The 21,771-nt window shown below is 36.7% G+C and overlaps 1 protein-coding gene across 1 annotated transcript; it reads right to left on the reverse strand.

Annotated features, from left to right (window-relative positions):
• Positions 1-3,601: 3,601 nt before the first annotated feature.
• LOC121738725 (BTB/POZ domain-containing protein kctd15) lies at positions 3,602-21,756 on the reverse strand. The gene is made up of 6 exons (XM_042130950.1): positions 21,450-21,756; positions 8,829-8,934; positions 8,484-8,645; positions 6,119-6,324; positions 4,665-4,771; positions 3,602-3,786 (listed from the first exon to the last, which is right to left on the reverse strand). Exons 2-5 carry the CDS (start codon positions 8,837-8,839, stop codon positions 4,665-4,667), a joined length of 486 nt encoding a protein of 161 aa, XP_041986884.1. The 5' UTR covers positions 8,840-8,934; positions 21,450-21,756; the 3' UTR covers positions 3,602-3,786.
• Positions 21,757-21,771: the final 15 nt, after the last annotated feature.

The following is a 21,771-nucleotide window of genomic DNA, read 5'->3' on the forward strand; positions in this document are numbered from 1 at the left end:
TGAAAGTGAGTGGGATAATGATATGACTTTTAATAGATTTTAGTATTTTGTTAGTAATTCCATGTAAGCCTGGGGCACTGTCCATTTTTAGGATCTTAATAATTGAATCCACTTCACTTTCATCTGTTGGTTGGAAGAAGAGTGACTGCGTAGGTGAATTGGTTATTTTAACTTTGGATGCCGCGACTCTTCATTTTCCTTATTAACTGTTAGTATTTAATTTGCGAGATTTTGTCCAACATTAGAAAAAAAGGTGTTGCAATAATCAAGAGATTCCATTAAGTTAGGTTTAGTTACGGTAAGTTCGTCTAATAGTAACCAAATCTTTACTGACCGATGATAACAAATCTACACATAAATAAAAATTACTATTATGATTAAGCACAAATCAATAGGCGTGATAGTTTTTCTGTAAAGTGTACCACAATAATTATAGTTCTCAGGTTGTGGGATATATTATATTATAATAAGATAAGTGAAGTATGAAATTAAACCATTAGCTCTATATCAATTAATTATTTTAATTGCAAATGTTGCAGTTGTATTTAAAACTATTTACAAATTCATAAAAAAACAAAGTGTTCATACAATGTCATATACAGTGTGTAACAAAAATAAGTGATAATACTTTAGGGTGTGTACGTATTCCTTGTAGAGAGTTCACTGTGAAAGTAGCAGCGCTGAAAGACGAAACATTTTTTTCACTTTTGTATGGGCAAGGGCCCGAGCGTCACGAGTTTCCCCATACAAAAGTGAAAAAAAAATTTGGTATTTCAGCGCTGCTACTTTCACAGTGAACTCTCTACAAGGAACACGTACACACCCTAAAGTATTATCACTTGTTTTTGTTACACCCTGTATATATAATGCTCGGTTTCTGAGGTCCTTTGATGGGACAAGCTCCCATAAAAAACCTTAGATTTTGATTGGCATCAATTTATTAAAACAGTTTTTAAGTAGCAACGCTGATAAATACATTAAGTCCCGACAAAACTTCAGAAGACGAGCATAAGATGTCTACAAGTACAAGTTACCTTTCAAAATCATATAAAAAATTAAACCTTAAAAACACAAAATATCTAACTTTACACCTATAGTGCTGAAAGCTATTTACAAAGTATTTTGAATAAATATGCAATAATTATAAGTATTGTAGATACTCTTATAAATAAGCAACAAAATCTAACTACTTACGAGTACATACCTAACAAATATAAGACAAGTATTTTAGGAACATACTATGAAGTATTTCGAATATTGACTGGACTGTACCCGGCGAAACGAGGCGGTAGCGGTCGTTAACATTTTAAGTCTAAGCGCTATGAAAAATGCTCGTGCTGTATTTAGAATATTTAAAAATAAAATTGACCTCTAAGGGTGGGTAATGGGTTGCACCAGAGGCGTGGTTATTGTTACAGTTATGGTTATAGCTTAACTTTAACCTTAAGTTTGACAGAATATGTCTGTTGCTGGTCCGAAAAGGCCTTATTGTGCCTTAAACGAACGTGGGCGTGGGCGCTGCTGCTAAATGAGAACTGTCAAAATGGCGTTTTTGTATGATGACAGCGATAGTTCCTTTTTTCGCCATTTTCATTTAGGGTGGGTTGCACCAGAGGCGTGGTTATAGTTACGGTCAAAGTTATGGTTATAGTTAAGGCTAACTTAACTTTAAACTTAATTTTGACCACAGAATTTGACAGATGTCTGTTGCTGGTCCAACAAGGCTTTAAATGAACGTTGGCGGGGGCGCTGCTGGTAAAGGAGAACTGTCAAAAATTGCGTTTTTGTATGTGACAGCAATAGTTCCTTTTTTCACCACGTTCATTTACGAGGGCTGCTATTTATGTATCCGGAACTGGCCACTTACAAGAACAATATTTAAAAAGTAATTACAACATTTGAAAATAGAACTCTTTGGTTGAAGAATACATTTTGTTTCATGTGACTGTCAATTATTTTTCCATTGTGGCGTCATTTTGAAAATTGCGTGTCTTCATTTGCCATGGATTTAACGCGTGAACATTTTCGTGCAATGATTTACTACGATTTTCGGCGTGGGCTAAATCAACAACAGTGCTTTATTCAACTCACCGCAACTTTTGGAGATGAAGCACCATCAAAAACCACTGTTTATCACTGGTACAGTGAGTTTAATCGTGGGCGGTCTATGCTCACGGATGAAAATAAAGAAGGTCGCCCAAAAACAGCTGTTGTCCCACAAAATATAGATGCTGTGCGGGAACTAATAATGCGTGATCGTCATGTTACATATCGCGAGATAGAGGCGTCCTTAGGCATAAGTATGACGAGCATACATAAGATATTACACGAACATTTGGCTGTAAAAAAAATATGTTCGCGTTGGATTCCGCACAACTTGACAATCGATCAAAAACGGGCTCGTGTCGATTGGTGCAAAAAAATGATAAAAAAATACAACCGTGGTACGTCAAAAGCCGTTTATAATATCTACACAGGTGATGAATCTTGGATCTATGCATATGACCCCGAAACTAAACAACAGTCAACGGTGTGGGTGTTCCAAGATGAGCCGAAACCAACAAAAGTTACTCGTGCAAAAAGTACTTTGAAGCAAATGGTCGCCTGTTTTTTTGGAATTAATGGACATGTGGCTACAGTGCCATTAGAGAATCGTAAAACGGTTAATTGTGAATGGTATACGACCATTTGTTTACCAGAAGTCTTTGAAGAAATAAGAAAGGACAACCGACAACGCAGAATCATATTACATCACGACAATGCTAGCTGTCACACCTCAGCTGAAACAACTCAGTTTTTGGAGGGTCAAAAGATCGAATTGACTGGTCATCCGCCGTACAGCCCTGATTTGGCACCTAACGATTTCTTTTTATTTCCATACGCGAAGAACAAATTACGTGGTCAACGTTTTTCGAGCCGCGAAGAGGCTGTTGATGCGTTCAAAATGCACGTTTTGGAGATACCTCAATCAGAATGGAAAAAGTGCTATGAAAATTGGTTCCAGCGTATGCAAAAGTGTGTCGATCATCGCGGCGAATATTTTGAAAAGCAATAAAACCATATTAAATGATATATGTTTGTTTCTTTTTTTAATTCCGGATACATAAATAGCAGCCCTCGTAAAGCCTTGTCGATCTCTATGGTTATGGTTAAATATGGACGTCCATTTTTTACTTTTTACAAAGATTTGACATTTTGCATGGTAGTTATAGTTAAAGTTATATTTAAAGTTTCAGTTATAGTTAAAGTAAGTTGGTGCAACCCACCCTTATAAAGATACAAATTAAGAATAATAATCTCCAACTTTTTATGAGTTCGGAATGATATTATATGCTTCATGTTCAGTTCACATCGAGTATGCAAAATGCGATATCGCCCTAACCAAAACCAAAGACTTCTATTTGGATATTATTATTTGCCTAGGACTAGGAACATCTGATACTTCATTATAGAATTCTTTGCTTAGGACTAGGAACATCTGACACTTCATTATCAATCGCAAGTTTTTTGGCAGGGAGTTAATGACCGCTACTGTCTCGATTCCCCGAGTACACCCTTATTTTAGCTACGAAATAATAATTATTATTGACTATGACGACTTCAGACTATTAAAACAAAACATACCAACTCCTAATAAATAAAAAAATTGCTATTCCCAATTTAAGATCTGAGAAGACAATAATGTAACTCATCTAGATGAGCCGTAGGTATTCACTATTAAATGCAATGACTAAAATCTTCTGGAAAGTTAAATGATGCTTGAATGCTTGAATTTCAGTAAAAAGCCTGGAACAGAAAAGATATATTATGTAGTTCTATTGCATTACAATTAACAGTAAGGTTGGGTTGCACGAGAGGCGTAGTTAAAGTTAAAGTTATGGTTATAGTTAAATATAGCGTCCTTTAGCTTTAACTTTAACCTTAACTTTAACCGGAGAAATTCACAGATGTCTGTTACGTTTATTTTTTTTATTAAACCTACAGGTAACGGGATTGAGGGTATAAAAAATTGAATTATCCGTAAAAATCGACAGGAAAAATATAGCACTGTAAAACATAGTTTTTCAGATATTATACGTATGAGCGGAGGTTAAATATGGCGTTCTTGGACGCCATATTTAACTTTAACCAAAGATTTGACATTTTGAATTGTAGTTATAGTTAAAGTTACAGTTATAGTTAAAGTTAGTTGGTGCAACCCAACCAAGTAAATTATACCTACTAATGAACTGTTATACGATATAAAAAGAGAATTAAACATGTAATATAGTCATAACTCATAAATTGCTTAATAGTTATTAGTTACTATGGTATATCTAAATTCTAAACAGAACATACAGGATTTTAAGTGGTAGAATGATTTAGTAAATTTACTATTATTCTAATCTTTTTGGAGGGTGTTCTCTAATGTGCAGAGCCATCTTTCGTAAACTAGAAATAACTTGCTTTGCTTATGTAATAAGAACTTTAATAACAGATGGCGCTGTCCAAACAATCTCGCTGACTACAACATGATATTATTATAATAATTATCATTTACATATCCCAGTAACAGATAGCGCTGCGGGCAACATCTCTACTACCTGTGTACGATATATAGATATCTCGATGACAGATGGCGCTACGAAGAACATCGCTAATTCGCTACTCATTATACTCCTCACCTATAGTTCCTCCTCCTCGGAGACGGAAGTCCGTGGTTCCTCCCACACTTGTTCCGGCTTGAGTTGGTCACGATGATTCTTCAGCTCCAAAATTTCGAAAATCATTTCTGAAGTAGATACAAAATTTAGCAATTACTGGTCAAGCAAGGCAAGATGCTAACAGTTAAGCAATAATTTAGCCAATTTCGCAGGACGAGCCGACCTATTCATGCCGATTGCCCATGTCAGTCGTCACCGATTCTTTAATAATATAAAAGTCAATATATTATATTTATGTACTTAATGTAATTTAGTACAGATATATAGTGGAACACGGAAAAGGAAATAGCCTACTTCTTTGGAGAAATGTACGGCTACCTTATCACGTAAAAATAGCGATCAACTATCCACTAACAATAACCGCGCGAGTGATTGCTGGGTGTCATGAATGTCACAAACAATGGTGTCATATTGTTTAATAGTGATCGATTGTAATCATATTGTTTTGGCTGATACGTGATACGAAATTGCGATTTTGGAGCAATTATCGCGCAATAATTGCTATCGCATTGCTCTCGCAAGCTAGGTACGTGATGCGGGAGCGATTCGAAAAGTTTCAATGTTCCTGGGTCATGAATGTGTATTAAATATACTTAATATTATTATGTATCATACATAATATATTTAATTTTATATGTTTTTAATGGTTTTTATTATATTATAATTTATAACTACATACAAATATTTGAAAACACGTCCATACCTACATTTTATTATAATAATATTATAATAAAAATCTTAAATATATTGTATAAAAAGTAGAGATGTGCAGACTAGTCGGTAAAGCCGACTTCCGGCCACTTTCGTAGTCGGCGAATAGTCGGCAAAAAGCGCCGACTATCCGGCTTTTCACTTTTTTTAATTTTTCTATTATTGGAATTACATTAAAGAAAACCCTTGATTATTTGTAATGTGTTCATATCACACCTAATCAGTCTTACACATTTTAAAATTAAATGAAGTTTTTCTGAAATTACTTGCTAGTAAAGAAATGTTTTTTATAATATATTTTAATTTTTAACATATGATTAAGTATGTATTATTATATTTATTAAATCAAGATTGCATGTACATGAAATATTTTCCTGAAAACCATCAACTGTATCATAAAAACTAACACACCTTCGGAGGCGGCGTGTGTTACTATTTAACCTACGAATGAGCAGTAAAAAAAACGTTATGGAAACTCCCGAAACCTGCATGATCGGCTTCGCTGACTATTCGGCTGATTAGTCGGCTTCTTAGCAGAAGCTCTCAGGCCTAACGAAGTATGATGTACATATTTCGTTAGGCCTGAGAGTAGGTTTTAGTTACTTTTTCGTTTTTATATTGATACCTACTAGAAATAATTTATATGGCAAAACAACGTTTGCCGGATCAGCTAGTTACATTTTTAAATTGTTCTCAACACTTACGATGCAATTCAAAATACTTGGCTTCAGTCATCAACAAGTCTAGATACTTGAAGTTGCTCGGCAGCAGCAGTTTGCCGTTCCTCAGGAAGTTGAGGATATGTCGGAACATCTTGCCGTCTCTGTCTATGAAATAGTGCTGTTTCAGCGCGTCGAGCACTATGGGTATGGAGCCGGAGAACAGCTTGCCGAGCTTGGAGTCCGGGTACCTGTAATTTTCAAGGTTATTTTACTTTTAACTGTAGATATGTGCCGACTAATTGCCGACTATTCGGCCACTTTCGTAGTCGGCGACTATTCGGCAAAAAAAACGCCGACTATCCGGCTTTTTACTATTTTGTAGAGATGTGAAGATCATGACTTTGGCCGACTAGCCGATTAGTTGGTTGCTAGGAAGAATTGTCTAACGTCGTTTCATTCGGCAGACTTCGGCATGGTGTTTGTGTGCGTTGATAAAAAATGCTATGCAATAGCCTTACCGCGGCAGTCGCAGAGTGCCACACGTATTTTTTGAGATATTTTTAATGCTCGATTCTACAAGATGTAACAAAACAAAGTTATAACTAATACGGTAAACCGAATAATTTACTGTTTAAGTTTAGAATTTATTGTAAAAGTTGCAGCGCTGAAAGTTAAGAGGAATTTTCTTAGAACGAGTACGGCACTAACACAAGCTGCACAACGTAAAATATAATTATGGTTAAATAATAAATACTTATATTAAGTATTTAAACTAGAAGTAAGTAAGTATATACTATGTTTTATGCTGTGGCCTGTGCAGCGTTAATAAATTTCGTGATGCAAAACCGCAGCGCTTTAAAAATATGCAATAACCAAATTACAGAGTCCATCAGGCTCTTAGACTAGGTTGCACCAACTAACTATAAAAATAACTTTAACGTTAACTTTAACTTTAAACTAACCCAACCTTAAAAGTTAAATCAATTTTCAAAATGAGAACAGAATATTGTGCAAAATATCGATAAATATCGATATTTCTATTCAATTATAGATGTTCGAGTAAAATCTATATTATATTATAAATACGCATTTTTGTCTAATTTACCGACCGTAATTTCGACCGTTTTGTCGAAATTAAAGCTACCGTACGTTGAGTTATTTCCTTATACAGTGAGTTATGAGTATAATAATATTAATTATAACCTTTTTAAATTCGGTTAGATTGGCGTTCAGCCATGTCATTTTAAAATTATTATTGACGTTGTCAGTTCTCGAAATTTGGAAGACTTACAGACAGACAGACGAACGGACGGACGGACAGACGGACAGACATCGAAGTCTCAGTAATAGGGTCCCGTTTTTACCCTTTGGGTACGGAACCCTAAAAAAACATTCCCGCAAAATTAAAAAAAAACGAGTTCACAAGCGTCAATATTTTTAGCGTTTTCGGAATACAAAACCAATTATTTATTCGTTGGCCAAGTTGATTAAACGGGGGGCCTCGGGGCATAGCGAAGCCCCGACGCGCTTCGGGCGAGGCCCCGCGGCGGGGCCCCGGGCGGCCGAGATAAACCAGCCTTGTTTACAGACAGAATATATCGGTAGAGTCACTGTGGTTTTGTTTATCATGTACCAAAGCACGAGGTTAATGTTTTACTGAAATTTTGATGTTATTCTTTTGTCTCATGGTTGGAGCCATAGACATTTACTGCGGTTGCTTCGGTTAATGTCACCGTACATTTTCGCACATTTACTACTTGCTAATGCGAATCAAGATTATTCTCGACGCGTCTTATTTTGTTACTTAATTCTAATTCTAAGATTACTTTTGTATAAACTGTATGTGGTATTGGCTTTCGATAAGCAATAGGTTATCGATAACTAATTAAATAATTATCGATTACTTATTGTTAGATAAATAGGTATTCAATCTATTCATTAATTTGATTTCCGCAATGTTGTCTGAATCAGTTATAGCTTTTAAATTTTAATTATTTTGCTTCATAGACATACATAGAGCTATATCATTCATACCTTGTATCTTCGTTGATCGTAGTGCCTAAATACAGGATGTAACATAATATTGTGATTATATTAAATAGCCCTGAAATAGCCGCTGAGACTTCTATACAAGTACGCATAATAATTTAACTAACTATATAAAATTCTCATGTTACAGTGTCTGTGCGCGAACTGCTCCAAAACGGCTCAACCGATTTTAATGTTTGTATGTAATAGACCGTGAACCATGTAAGGCCACTCTAACGGGAAAATGCTTGTTATTCGTTTATTAACTAAATAAATTAAGAAAACAAATTATGAAGTAACTCTCTGTTTTTTATGGTAGATAATATTATTAACTTTGTATGTAACAAATTAACTTAAAAAAATAAAAATCATCACTTACGCAGTCAAAGTCTCTAGCGATGAGGTGTATATGACTCCACCCACGTCGATATGTACTGGTGCTTTGATGGTGGATGTGATGGCTATGCGAGGTATCGGCACGGTCTTCCTATCCGTACCGTTGGAGGTCTCTGGTTTCACGGCCATCATGGCGATATCCTCCCTGGAAGTAGAAATGAGTGTCGAATGTAAATTGTCTAAAAATAAAAATAAATACAGCCGAAAATAAAACTCCTATTTGGAAGTCGGTTATAGAAATATACTATAGATAATTTAATAAAAGCAGAATGGCTGTGCCGGTTAAAATGCCGAAGTTGCTATCTTGGTATTGTGTTAACAGCCTTACATGTCAGCCATATTGTAATCTGGCGACGTTTCCTCTGTACTGGTATCGCAGGTTGTGGATGTGGGCTGTGGCGATCACTTCCGCCTGACCGTTGCGCGTTGGTTACCTGAACAAAAAAAATATCTTCAGTTTCTATTATAATGCATCTAACATGATGCACAAAAACGCATCAAAATTCAAAATACCTACATAATAATAATATTACTAGTAATATAATTTTATATTATAATGGTTTTTGATGCTACGTTCATTGAGCACACTGCAGTCTGCACAGCTGTCTTCAAAACGTACACTGTGTACCATCGAAGAAATTGATTTATAGGCAATTTGGCACAGACCAACGTGATTTGGTCGAATAATGTCAATTCAATGGTAACAGTTTGGGTTTGGCATAACGCGACCAAATAACGTACATTTGCCTGTGAATCAACTTCGTATCATCGATGCTGAAGTAATTGCAATAGCTTTGGCGGACTCACATCATATTTTATACATAATAAGTATAAGTAATGGTAACTGGTAAGTATGTTGCAGCTTGCGATCATATTATCTCAAATTCCTTAAGAAACTTGATCTACCGATAAACCCAGTTCTTAATAGGCCCTCAGGAGCAATATAATTTTCACTGTATAATTCGCAAATATCAATCGATTATGAATTTTAAAATTGTCGTGCGATTATTGCGCTGTAAATAATTGCGATGCGTTCTTAGAAACTGTGGCAGCTTCTATAGAGACAGTCAAGTGCGAGTATAACTTTTTGGGTTGAGACTTTATTAAATGAGCTGGCCGTTTTCGTGATAGTGATCTGCCAATGGATCCTCGCAACACCTGTATGTTTCGTACGTAAATTACGTTACGTTCCTTGTCAACGATAAAGCTTTAAGTACAGACTGTCAAGAAAGAGTAGACGCAGTACAAAATTTTCCAAACGTAATCACGGCCAAAAGGTGGTTTTACGTTTAACGCTTAGGGTCAATAATGTGTACTAGCGCAAAGTTAAAGCGCATCGAAATTCGAAGCGAATTCCCAAAAACTGAACACAGTAAATTCAACCATAACAGCATACCTGTTTCGAGAAGTTGGTCGTTCTGGTGACTGGTACTTATATTGAAACAAAAATTATGAAAATAGACTTTCATTAATCTGACTGAAAAGATATTTTGTTTCCAACACTTCATTTTGCGCAGAGTAGGTAACACGTTTTTAATTCCCACTTGCCAGGAAAATTCACTCTCACACATGTTTTCGTCGGATACTAAAAATATTAATAAGCGCAAAATAAAACCAACATCGTCGCCTGTACTACAAAATTTATATAAAGCAGTGTTTATGTCTCAAAGGCGCCCTGTCGCCCTCAGGGCGTCATGTAGCCCTGCAGCCCTAGGACCGTCTGGTATATCGATATTTATGTACTTACATTGATATTCAAAGAGTTAAAAGTGGTTTTACGATGTGGCAAAATAACGCTTAAAGGTATAAAGTTACAATTTAATATCTGAATAACCAAAATATAGATTAAATTTACTTTCCATGCCAATTTCGGTGCTTGTGTGGTTATGGGCTATGGCTGATATTTCTAGAACTCTTAAAAGTGTGCGAAATATAACTTATATATTATACTAGCTATTGCCCGCGACTTCGTCCGCGTTAGCATAGTAGGATCACATCCCTAATAGTTATTTATTGTACAAAAATATTCAATATACATAATTGACTTTCCTACGATTTTATTATATACGAGCTTTTGCCCGCGGCTTCGCTCGCGTTAAGAAGTATTATTATATATGTCGTAGGATGATTTGATAAATCCGTGTTTTCGCGAAATCCCTAGAATTTTCGCGAAAATTCGATTTATCAAATCATCCTACGATGTCGTAGGATGATTTGATAAATCGCGAATTTTCGCGAAAATTCGATTTATCAAATCATCCTACGATGTCGTAGGATGATTTGATAAATCGAATTTTCGCAAAAATTCTAGGGATTTCGCGAAAACACGGATTTATCAAATCATCCTACGACATATACAAAACTTTCATCCCCTATTTGAACCCTTTAGGGTTGGAATTTATCAAAATCCTTTCTTAGCGGATGCCTACGTCATAACATCTACCTGCATGCCAAATTTCAGCCCGATCCGTCCAGTGGTTTGGGCTGTGCGTTGATAGATCACTATGTCAATCAGTCAGTCACCTTTGAGTTTTATATATATATATAGATAGATGTTCCGCGCGGCTTCGCTTGCGTGATTTAGGAATTTCACGCAACAGTACATTTTGCAGCAAAAAATAGCCTATGTCTCTTCAAGTGGTCTATTCTTCATGTTTGCCAAATAACATAAAAATTGCTCCAGTAGTTCATAATATAATAAGCAATTCCATATAATTTCCTCCGTTTTTTCCACATTTTCATCTATTTCTTCGCTCCTATTAGTCTTAGCGTGATAAAATATAGCCTATAGCCTATCTCGATGAATGGGCTATCTAACATTGAAAGAATTTTTCAAATTGGATAAGCAGTTCCTGAGATTAGCGCGTTCAAATAGGCCCTTTCATATAATTTCCCCCGTTTTTTCCACATTTTCCTCTATTTCTTCTCTCCTATTAGTCTTAGCGTGATAAATATAGCTTATAACCTTCCTCGATCAATGGGATATCTAACACTGTAAGAATTTTTCAAATCAGACCAGTACTTCTTGAGATTAGCGCGTTCAAATCAGCCCTTTCAAATAATTTCCCCCCGTTTATTCCACATTTTCCTCTATTTCTTCGCTCCTATTATAATTAGCATGATAAAATTCGTTCGCCCAGGTCAGCTTTTCTTCAGTGATGACGGTGATGATGATGATGATACTTGATGAGATGATAAAAACACTTTTTCAGTTTTTTCCCAGGTAGCAAGCACACAGGACATCCGAAGAAAGAAACCTAACGTGTACTCATTTGTGATAATTTATTACGACGTAATGAAACAGAACCATTTTTGAAGAAGCTGATAACTGGTGATGAAAAGTGGATCACGTACGACAAGAACGTGCGAAAAAGATCGTGGTCAAAGGGCGGTCAGGCTTCACAGACTGTGGCGAAACCCGGGTTAACTCGCAACAAGGTGATGCTGTGTGTGTGGTGGGATTGGAAGGGCATTATTCATTATGAGCTGTTACCGCCAGGCAGGACCATCGATTCTAAACTGTACTGTGAACAACTGATAAGATTAAAGCAAGAAGTTGAGAGAAAGCGGCCGGAATTAATCAACAGAAGGGGTGTGGTTTTTCATCGTGATAACGCTAGACCTCACACATCTTTAGCCGCTCAGCAAAAGTTACGGGAGTTTGGCTGGGAGGTGTTGATGCATCCGTCCTTACTCCTGACCTTGCACCTTCAGATTTCCACCTGTTTCGGTCGCTGCAGAATTCCTTAGGCATGGTCAGGTTGAAATCCCAAGAGGACTGCCAAAACCACTTTTCGCAGTTTTTTCATCAGAAGCCCCAAAATTTTTATAGCAATGGGATCATGTCCCTACCAGCAAGATGGCCAAAAGTTATCGAACACAATGGCACCTATATACTTTAGTCAATATTGTTAATAAACTTTATAAAAAACCTTTTGAATTTTTATATAAAATGCGAAGAAACTTTTTCCCTAACCTAATATTACCTTATATTATACACTATACAGCTCTTCCCTCTACAAACTTAAAACACTTTATTTTTAAAATATTCCGTTTCTTGTCGAAGATGTGCAGTGTTGTTGATGATGAAAATGGCCGCAAGCGATTAATTACCATTGAAATAGGGGCGAGCCGGCGGCGGCGCCCGGGGCTCCTCTTTGTATGAAACTCCAACAAACAGTCACGCCTCTATATAATATAACTTTGCTATATAACATCAATACTTAAATCTTAATATTATAAATGCGAAACTCGAAAGTGTATATATCTGTCTGTTACCTCTTCGCGCCCAAACCACTAAACCGATTTCGCTGAAATTTGGCATGGAGATACTTTTGAGTCCCGGGAGAATACATAGGATACTTTTATACTGCAAAATGTACGGTTCCTGCGAAATAAACGGAGATAATTTTGGCGTTTCAGGCGTCATCTAGAACATTATAATATAAGTACTTAAACGTATAGACTACCTATGTCTTATTTTTAACTGACTTCCAAAAAAGAGGAGTTTATGTTCGTCTGTTTATTCAGCGGAAAAATGTACGGTTTCCGCGCGATAAATTAATTTCGGTGCAACATTCCATTACGTTTATAATTTTCTTAACAGCGTTACGAACACGTAGCAGACAATTCCTGCTAAGCTGGTCCTAATAGTGCTAAATACTCATTATAAACGTTAAGATGTAATTTACAGAGTGAAACAAAATAAAGTGATAATACAATAGGGTGTGTATGAGTCCTTTTGTGACTTTTAAAGTACTTACCTAATAGCTCTGAAAGAGTAACTTTTTAAACTTATGTATGCGCAAATCCATGACGCTGGAGCACTTACCCATATAAAACACCAAAATTTGCTCCTTCAGCGCTGCTACTTTCACAGTGAAGTCTATATAAGGGATACATACACACCCTAAGGTATTATCACTTAGTTTTGTTACACCTCGTTTAAGTTGTTATTTTAGTAAGTATACTTCTGTATTCGCTACTGTATAGAAACCGGTTGTAAAGTATGACTTACGATCTTACGATCTATTAGGGTTCCGTGTCCAAAGGATAAGATGTCTTAATACTGAGAATTGTCTATCTGTCCGCTTCATATAATTATATTAAACTAAACGTTCCGCGCGGCTTCGCCCGCGTAAATTAGATATTTCACAGACAAATGAGTCCACAAAAATAGCCTCCTAATATTATAATCCTTCACGTGGTCTACTTCTTATCTGTGCCAAATAACAGAAAAATTGCTTCAGTAGTTCGTGGGATAAGCCCTTTCAAATAAATTTCCCCGTTTTTCCACATTTTCCTCTATTTCTTCGCTCTTATTAGTCTTAACGTGATAAAGTATAGCCAGGTATAGAATATAGCCTTCCTCGATATAAATGGACAGCCCATTTATCGAGGAAGGCTAACACTGAAAGAATTTTTCAAATTGAACCAGTAGTTCCTGAGCTTAGCGCGTTCAAATAATCCCTTTCAAATAATTTCTCCCGTTTTTTTTCACATTTTCCTCTATTTATTTGCTCCTTTAAGTCTTAGCGTAATAAAATATAGCCTATAGCCTTCCTCGATGAATGGGCTATAGATACACTGGAAGAATTTTTCAAATCGGACCAGTAGTTCCTGATATTAGCGCGTTCAAACAAACAAACAAACTCTTCCGCTTTATAATATTATATATAGTACTAGATGTTCACGTGGTCTATTCTTTCATGTGTGCCAAATAAGATAAAAATTGCTCCAGTACGTTCAAATAAGCCCTTTCAAATAATTTCCCCCATTTTTTTCACACTTTCCTCTATTTCTTCGCTCCTATTAGTTTTAGCGTGATAAAATATAGCCTTTCTCAATAAGTAGGCTATCTAACAGTAAAATATTTTTTTTAATCGGACCAGTAGTTCCTGAGATTAGCGCGTTCAAATAAGCCATTTCAAATAATTTCTCCCGTTTTTTCCACACTTTCCTCTATTTCTTCGCTCTTATTAGCCTTAGCGCGATAAAATATCGCCTATAGCCTTCCTCGATAAATGGGCTATCTAACACTGAAAGAATTTTTCAAATCTGACCGGTAGTTCCTGAGATTAGCGCGTTCAAACAAACAAACAAACAAACTCTTCCCAATTATAATATTAAGTATAGATATAGATATATGGTATAGATAGATATAGATTAGCATAGATGATTTATCGCAAGTAGCTACCAAACTACCTACTGGAGAAAATTTTATCTTTAGGCTTATCATGAGTATAGTACGAAAGGATAAAAATATGTACTGACAAATAGGAACATATCAAATTTCTTTTGTCCATCTGTCACTTTGTCCAATCTTCCGTGATAAAAACTTTTTCTATGGTAAGCAAACATTTAGGTAATTTATAAAACTAAAGCACTGAATTATTTCACATTCCATCGTATGATTGAATATTTATTAAAGAAGCCAAATTCGTGAGTAAGTTCAGCATTTATCCAAAAAACATTTACCGAACACAAAATTCCAGCTATAAAGTCATATTCTTGTTAGTTTTGGTGTACAGTTAAAAATCCAGTTAAAATAATTTTTAAACTGATATGTACTTTACACGATTAGCCTTCGGCTTCATAAAAATACCTTATAAATAATTTACCACGTTGCCAATTCATATTATATGCCATTTTATGTTACGGTATAAGTACAGAACGCGAGATTTAAGTTCTAGCCAGCTTCGAGTTTAGGGGAGGTTGATTATTATTTAATATTCGAAAATACTTTATTTTATTAAATCTTATGGATTGAACCTTGTGTTTATTAAAAAGATATTTAACATTTATAAAAAGAGACCAAAGAGATGAGAAAATATCCAACAACACTTTTGTGAAACCCTGAACATTTTATATTAAGTACAATTATTTTATGTTGTCGATATTTACTATAAATTTTCACGCCCATAATATTTGCATAAAATGAGTTTACCTATAATATTAATTAGGTATTTGCAATGGAAGTTATTAAAAGTCGAGGACAGACGGATGGAATAAAGGACTGAGTGAATCTTTGAGAGTACCTCGTAGGTAGGTGTCTACTGAAAAAATCTTAAAAACAAAGAAGTCACACATCATAGGCATTTCCAATATCTACTTTAATATATTATTATGCTTAAAAAATTAAAGTAAGTACATATAAAATGTAAGTACATAAAAAAACTATTTAAATAACAACAAAATCAAAAACAAAATGCAAGTCCAAAAACAAACTCGAAATATCCATTTCTCGAATCGTCCGATTTCGTTTTTGCGCCGCAACGTATAACGGAGTGAGCGCCTTAGGGCTCAGGGTAGGGGCGTACTCGGGAGGGGCCCTAGGGCGACGGGCGCGCCCTAGGGCGTCGCGGCGTGCCCCTAGCGTTGCGACGATATTAAGAACCTAGCGTTGAACACCTCAGGCTATTTTGCTCTCGGCGATCATCAACAGAACAACCATTTTGAGAATTATTTTGAAATCGCCTCTAGCGCCCGAACGCCTACGTATTCTCTTTATTTTTGTTATGACTACGATTTGAAGTTAAGCTGAAAGGGTTTTCTGGACTAGATGTCGTCCTCGACTTCGTCTATAGCTGTAAAAGAGTTCTTCAAGATCTGTCCAACAAGTTAATGCAACAAAATATAACAATAAATTATTATTTATGAAATTTTAGAGTTTAGACTATCAGAAAAAAAGTCTTGCTTCTGCTTATGGCCTATTATAATTCTACCCTGGGTCTGTGGTTAAGTACTCGTATAATATAAAGGTGCCTAATTTCATTAAAAATTTATCTAGTAGTTCCGGGAACACATATTTTACCACTTTGGAAGAGTTTCTCTCGCAAGGTTACAAAAAAATGATCGTAGAAACCTCCATATGATTTTTAAAGACCTATCCATAGATTATACCCCACACGCATAGGTTGGATGAAAAAAAAATTTTTTTGTGTCAGTTGTACCTATGGGGACCCCTAAAATTTTTAATAATTTTTCCATTTTTGTATCAAAATCTTAATGCGGTTCACACATACTACATCTACTTATCAAGTTTCAATAGTATAGCTCCTTCTAGTTTCGGAGAAAAGTGGCTGTGACATACGGACGGACAGACAGATAGACATGACGAATTTATAAGGGATCCGTTTTTTGCCATTTGGCTACGGAACCCTAAAAAGACCGGCGAACAGGTAGAAAAATCGCTTGATGGTGTCTAAAAACGTTACAGGCCACGTCACACCTATGGCACAATACAGCTAGCGGCGAATACATTTTACGGACATGCCCGCGGGCTAGCCTGCAGGCTTCGCGATTAGGCCATTTGTCCATCGCTGCCGTCACCGGCACGACATCGACAAAAATGCAAAACAGAATACCACTTTATGACGTAGGTCCTAGGCTATAGGTTTCATTTTTTACCGACATTAGTCAAGTGACCCATGCTGCCGCTGCTTTGTAGTGGCGTAGAGCAAAATGAAACCTACAGCCTAGGACCTAGGTCATTAAGTCAATCGTGTAATGTGTCGAGCTAGCGAACGGTCGTGCTCCACGTAACACACACTGCGAATATTAATTAATTAATATTTCGCGATTCGCGCGGCACATTGCCGCTGCACGTGACCATGGCGCTCGTGGCCAACGAGTTGCTGGCGTTTATCCAGCACGTTATCGACACCATGGATGAGGTCAGCATCATGCAGATCTGCAAGTCTTCCTTCACCAGCGAGGAGATTTGCCAAGGGGAGCAGCTGCTGTATGAGACGCTCGGCCAGAGCGCGAACATGCCGTCGCGACGAAGAGACGGAACCGAAAGGAGCGTGCAGGACATCATCTCCCTGCTGAAGCAGACAGATCCGGATGAGGTACCGGCTTTTGTGGCTAAACAGCTGCATAAGCTGCCGCCTGTCACGCTGGACCACGTCGACGTCGTCAGCCTACTGAAGGACATCAGGTTCCTGAAGGAAGAGCTGGCCGGAGTTCGGGGTATATCTCGCCTGCACTGGTCCATGGAGGTCGAGGACGTCGTCAACTACATCAGTAAGAAGACATCCCTCCACTTGAGGGTCGAACGTCTGCAGTCTCGCCACAAGGTCAACTTCAGTTCCTTTGTGGTGAGAGTACCGACGCATCTTCTGTCGACCTTTGAAGCGGAGGAATTCTGGCCGACTGATGTGGTCTACCGAAGGTCCCGGGGAAGACTCCGGAATGAAGCGCGCGTCACGTCGCCGATAACTCGTGATAAAGTGCAGTTATTAAGTGTATATAATTTATATGTATGTTAGTCATTAAGGTATATATTGTATGGGTCTATGTAGCCTGCTATAAATAAATAAAAATAAATTTATTTGCATTTTTGTCGATGACGTCCTGGTGTAAGCGGCGATGGACAAACTTAGCGAAGCCTGCAAGCTAGCCCGCGGGCATGTCCGTCAAATGTATTTCCCGCTAGCTGTATTATGCCATAGACGTGGCCTGTAACGTTTTCTAGACTATCGACGACGGTAAAGGCCCTGGCAGTTGGCACAGAGCGACTTTTTGTGGCAATGCAGTAGCAATACTATATCGATTAGCGCGTCTTCGTCGAAACGGTCGCGTAGCGGTCGCTAGCTTTCAAGTGCCAGTACACGCTCATTAGGGTGAAGCCAAACGAGCGTAATTTGTAAGTTATGACTTGTGGGTCGCAGAATCTCGGCCGGCAGAAATTCTGCTGCATTCAGTTTCATACTATAGTCCTATTTGATTCATACGAGCGTAATTTTGTGAGTCATGATTTGTATGAAAAGATATTTACGCGACCGAAATTCTGCGACTCACAAATTACGTTCGTTTGTCTTCACCCTTAAAGTAGCGATGCAAAATCGATTCGGTAACGTCACAGAAATACCTTTGATCTGAGAACCACTTCCCTCCGTTCCACCGCGAGATCGTAAGCAAATGTATGTTAAGATTTATTTAAGGCGCTGTGGTTGTTGCAACTACGTAAAATGGGTTTTTTAAAACAAGTTTTTAGTAAAGGAAATGTCATTATTTAAGTATAAAATAAGTACCGTTTTAAAATTGAGAAAATTTCATATACGCAGAGGTATATCAGTACCTACACAATGTGAAAAATTCTGCTCGAAAAAAAAAATCTCAAAGATGACTGTTATAACGCTGTTATAATAGTCATCATAATTAAATAATTTTATGGCTAAATTACACACTTTCTAGATAAAACAAAAAATGTAGTATATGTGTCGTAACCTAACGTAAACGATTTGATATATTTAATTTGCGTAATACTAAAGACAAAAGGTTTTTACTCCTATTTTCTATTATCAAGGCACGCGGCGAGCGCGTAACAGCCACTGTACAAGGCGCGCTGATATGCATGTTATTTTAATGTTCTTAACGTCGATATTCGTACTGACAGACCTGCTTATTTTAGGGACTACTGGGCCTTAAGTAGCGGCGGGCAGCTTGTCATCTCGCAATGTGGCCGCGTGTTCGCTAAACTAGCGACAGTACAAAAAGTAGCCCAGTGCTAGGGTCCTACAACATACCTCATAGTACTGATGGTGAAGTATGACATCATGCCGGCGGGTTTGCCTACAGGCATGTTCGTCTAGTCCAGGGGTTTCCAAACTTGTTTTGTCTACCACCCACTTTGAGAACAAATTATGTTTTAGCGCCCCCCTTGTTTCAATTCAAAATGCATCCAGATGAAATAAATCACCCCCAAGCCTCTACACAACACCCCCATTTTTTTTCTGGGACCACACCGCCCTTTCGAACTTCAGCGCCCTGGTGGGCGTTATCGCCCACTTTGGGAAAGACTGGTCTAGTCACTCTATTCCCCGCTTTAAAAAATCCCTCGAATAAAAATCAAAAAGTAGTCAGCTCGCTAAAAGAGTTTTATTTTTATGTTTCTATGAGAGAAGCTCCATTATATTATTTTATTAAGTATACCGTATGAATCATGAATTTATCCATACAAAGAAAAAAAGTAGCTCTCACAGCGCTGCAACTTTTGCAGTGAATTCTATAAGAAACACATCATCATCATCATCATATGAGCCCATAGTCGTCCACTGCTGGACATATTAGGCCTCAATGAACGCCAAGATGACCGATGTCCGCGTAAGAAACACATAGACACCCTAAATTATTATCACTCTGTTTTGTTACCGTGTTTAGATTTCCATACATGTTTGATAATATCTAGCTAATGAAACTAATGTAATTTCGCTAAAGGCTATTTAGTCATCTTGGGACTTGCCCACGCTAAGCAAAGTGTGCTCTAAGGTTAAAACAAATACTAGATGAAGTCGGCAACTCCGTTGTGCCGAAATTCGTATGCTGCGGGAACCGTACATGTTTACGTATAACAAAAACTATCCTATCTCTTTCCTACTAGATAAAGCCCGCAACTCATGGGCCGTACCACGAAACCGTTTTGAGACTCAAACAATCGTACGAGAATGTTACGTCCTACTCTTACAAATGTGAAATGACTTTGTTAGAGCAGGACGCGGCATTCTCGTCCGATTGTTTGAGTCTCAAAGAGATTTTACAGTAGGCCAATAACTGTTGCGGCGAAATTATTTTATCGTGTAGCAACTAGCAACCGTACATTTTTTGAAACAAAAATTACTATCTTCTAATGAATCTCTTTGCCAATTTACATTTAGATCGGTTTAGCCTTTCAAGCGCGATTAGAGTACAGACAGATACACTTACGTATTTATATTATTAGTAAGGGACAAGGGTCAATTCAGACAGCAAAGCGACGCGTAGATGCATTTCAAAATTTGTACTGAATTGACAGATTTCAATTGCGCGAGACGTCTGGCAAATCTGTCAAATCTATGTTACAGAAAATAATATGAATCTACGCGTTGCGGTCTGAATTGACCCTAAGAATGTCAATCAAATTATGGTGCGCCGGTGCGGCGTTTAATTTGTCAAAAAGTTGAGCACACCTGCCCGAGGCACGGGGCTGAATCTACGATTTTTTTTAATCTGTATATTTTTTAAAGCTTTTCATTTTATTAAATACTAGTTACTGTTACCCGCGACTTCGTCCGCGTAAAAAAATGTGATAAGTTGATAACAAAAAATGAACATTATGAACATGGTATCTAATTTGAACCATAATAATATATTATTATATAATTATGAAAATCGGTACACAAACGGCGTAGTAAAATACATAGGTAAAACATAAAAAAGTAAAAAATATCCTGAAGTCGGTTAAAAAGTAACCTAAATTACTCCTTATTACATCAGATATCTGCCAATAAAAGTCAGAGGAAATGGCTGAACCGATTTTGACGTGACTAGCCTGATTAGCCGGAACAAACAGGCAGACATACATACAGACAAAAATTCTAAAAATTGTTATTTTGGTGTATGTACCGTCTAAATATTCATAATATGCATGCAGTAAAAAACCGTTATTAAAATATTGCAAACAGCCACTCCAATTTTATTTAAATGTATCTAAGATGTAAAGATTACATTAGAGACTATAATATAGCACTAATGCTATATGGTTCACAATTCTACCACTTACACAATACACAGTAAGATTGAAAAATATATATATTTTGATTTAATGAAAAGTTTTTTACTTAAATTTTTAATGAATATTCCAGTAATTACTAAATGAATTTAACATGAAACACCTAATACTAGCTGTAAGTATTATTGAACATTCACTTATTATAATATAGAAATGCACAGCTGTTGAACATGAACATTTTTATCATAAAATATTATCTTTAATAAAATAATTGAATAAAGATGCCGCTATTCATACTTAAAAATTTACAAAAAAAGTTCGCTGGTAGCAAAATTCACAACTAAGTATAAAAAAAAACTTTTTATAAGTAAGTACACAAAAATATAGAGTCATTATGAAACAAGCATGTTATCAATAATTGTTATACGAAGTATACAAAAACATAATAATACGTACCCCTTCGTAATATAGAAACTCTTTTATAACCACAGAAACACCCGCGCTTCGGAGCGCTCCAGAAAGAACTGCAGTAGTGTAGACCAGCCCTTATGGAAAAACAAAACCGGGTTTTGAAACTGCGCGCGCATCTCTTTTTATAGCTCATAGATGGCGCTTTTGGAATTCGAGAACTTAAAATGTCTATTTTCAAAATTGTTTTAAGTGTACTTTTTTATTCTTTGTTATGAAATCTTCAGTTATTAGATAGGATAGGCATTGAAAAAACTCGAATTACGAAATATTTTATTATTTAATTAAAAATAAGTAACGACAAAGAGAG

The sequence above is a fragment of the Aricia agestis genome, chromosome Z (assembly GCF_905147365.1).
Source record: "Aricia agestis chromosome Z, ilAriAges1.1, whole genome shotgun sequence".
Lineage (NCBI taxonomy): Eukaryota > Metazoa > Arthropoda > Insecta > Lepidoptera > Lycaenidae > Aricia > Aricia agestis.

Coding starts and splice junctions, on each gene's coding strand:
- LOC121738725 (XM_042130950.1), bottom strand. Junction 6,325..8,483: donor TCGCTAGAGACTTTGACTGC/GTAAGTGATGAT, acceptor TGAAAATTACAG/GTACCCGGACTCCAAGCTCG. Junction 4,772..6,118: donor CAAGTATTTTGAATTGCATC/GTAAGTGTTGAG, acceptor TATCTACTTCAG/AAATGATTTTCGAAATTTTG.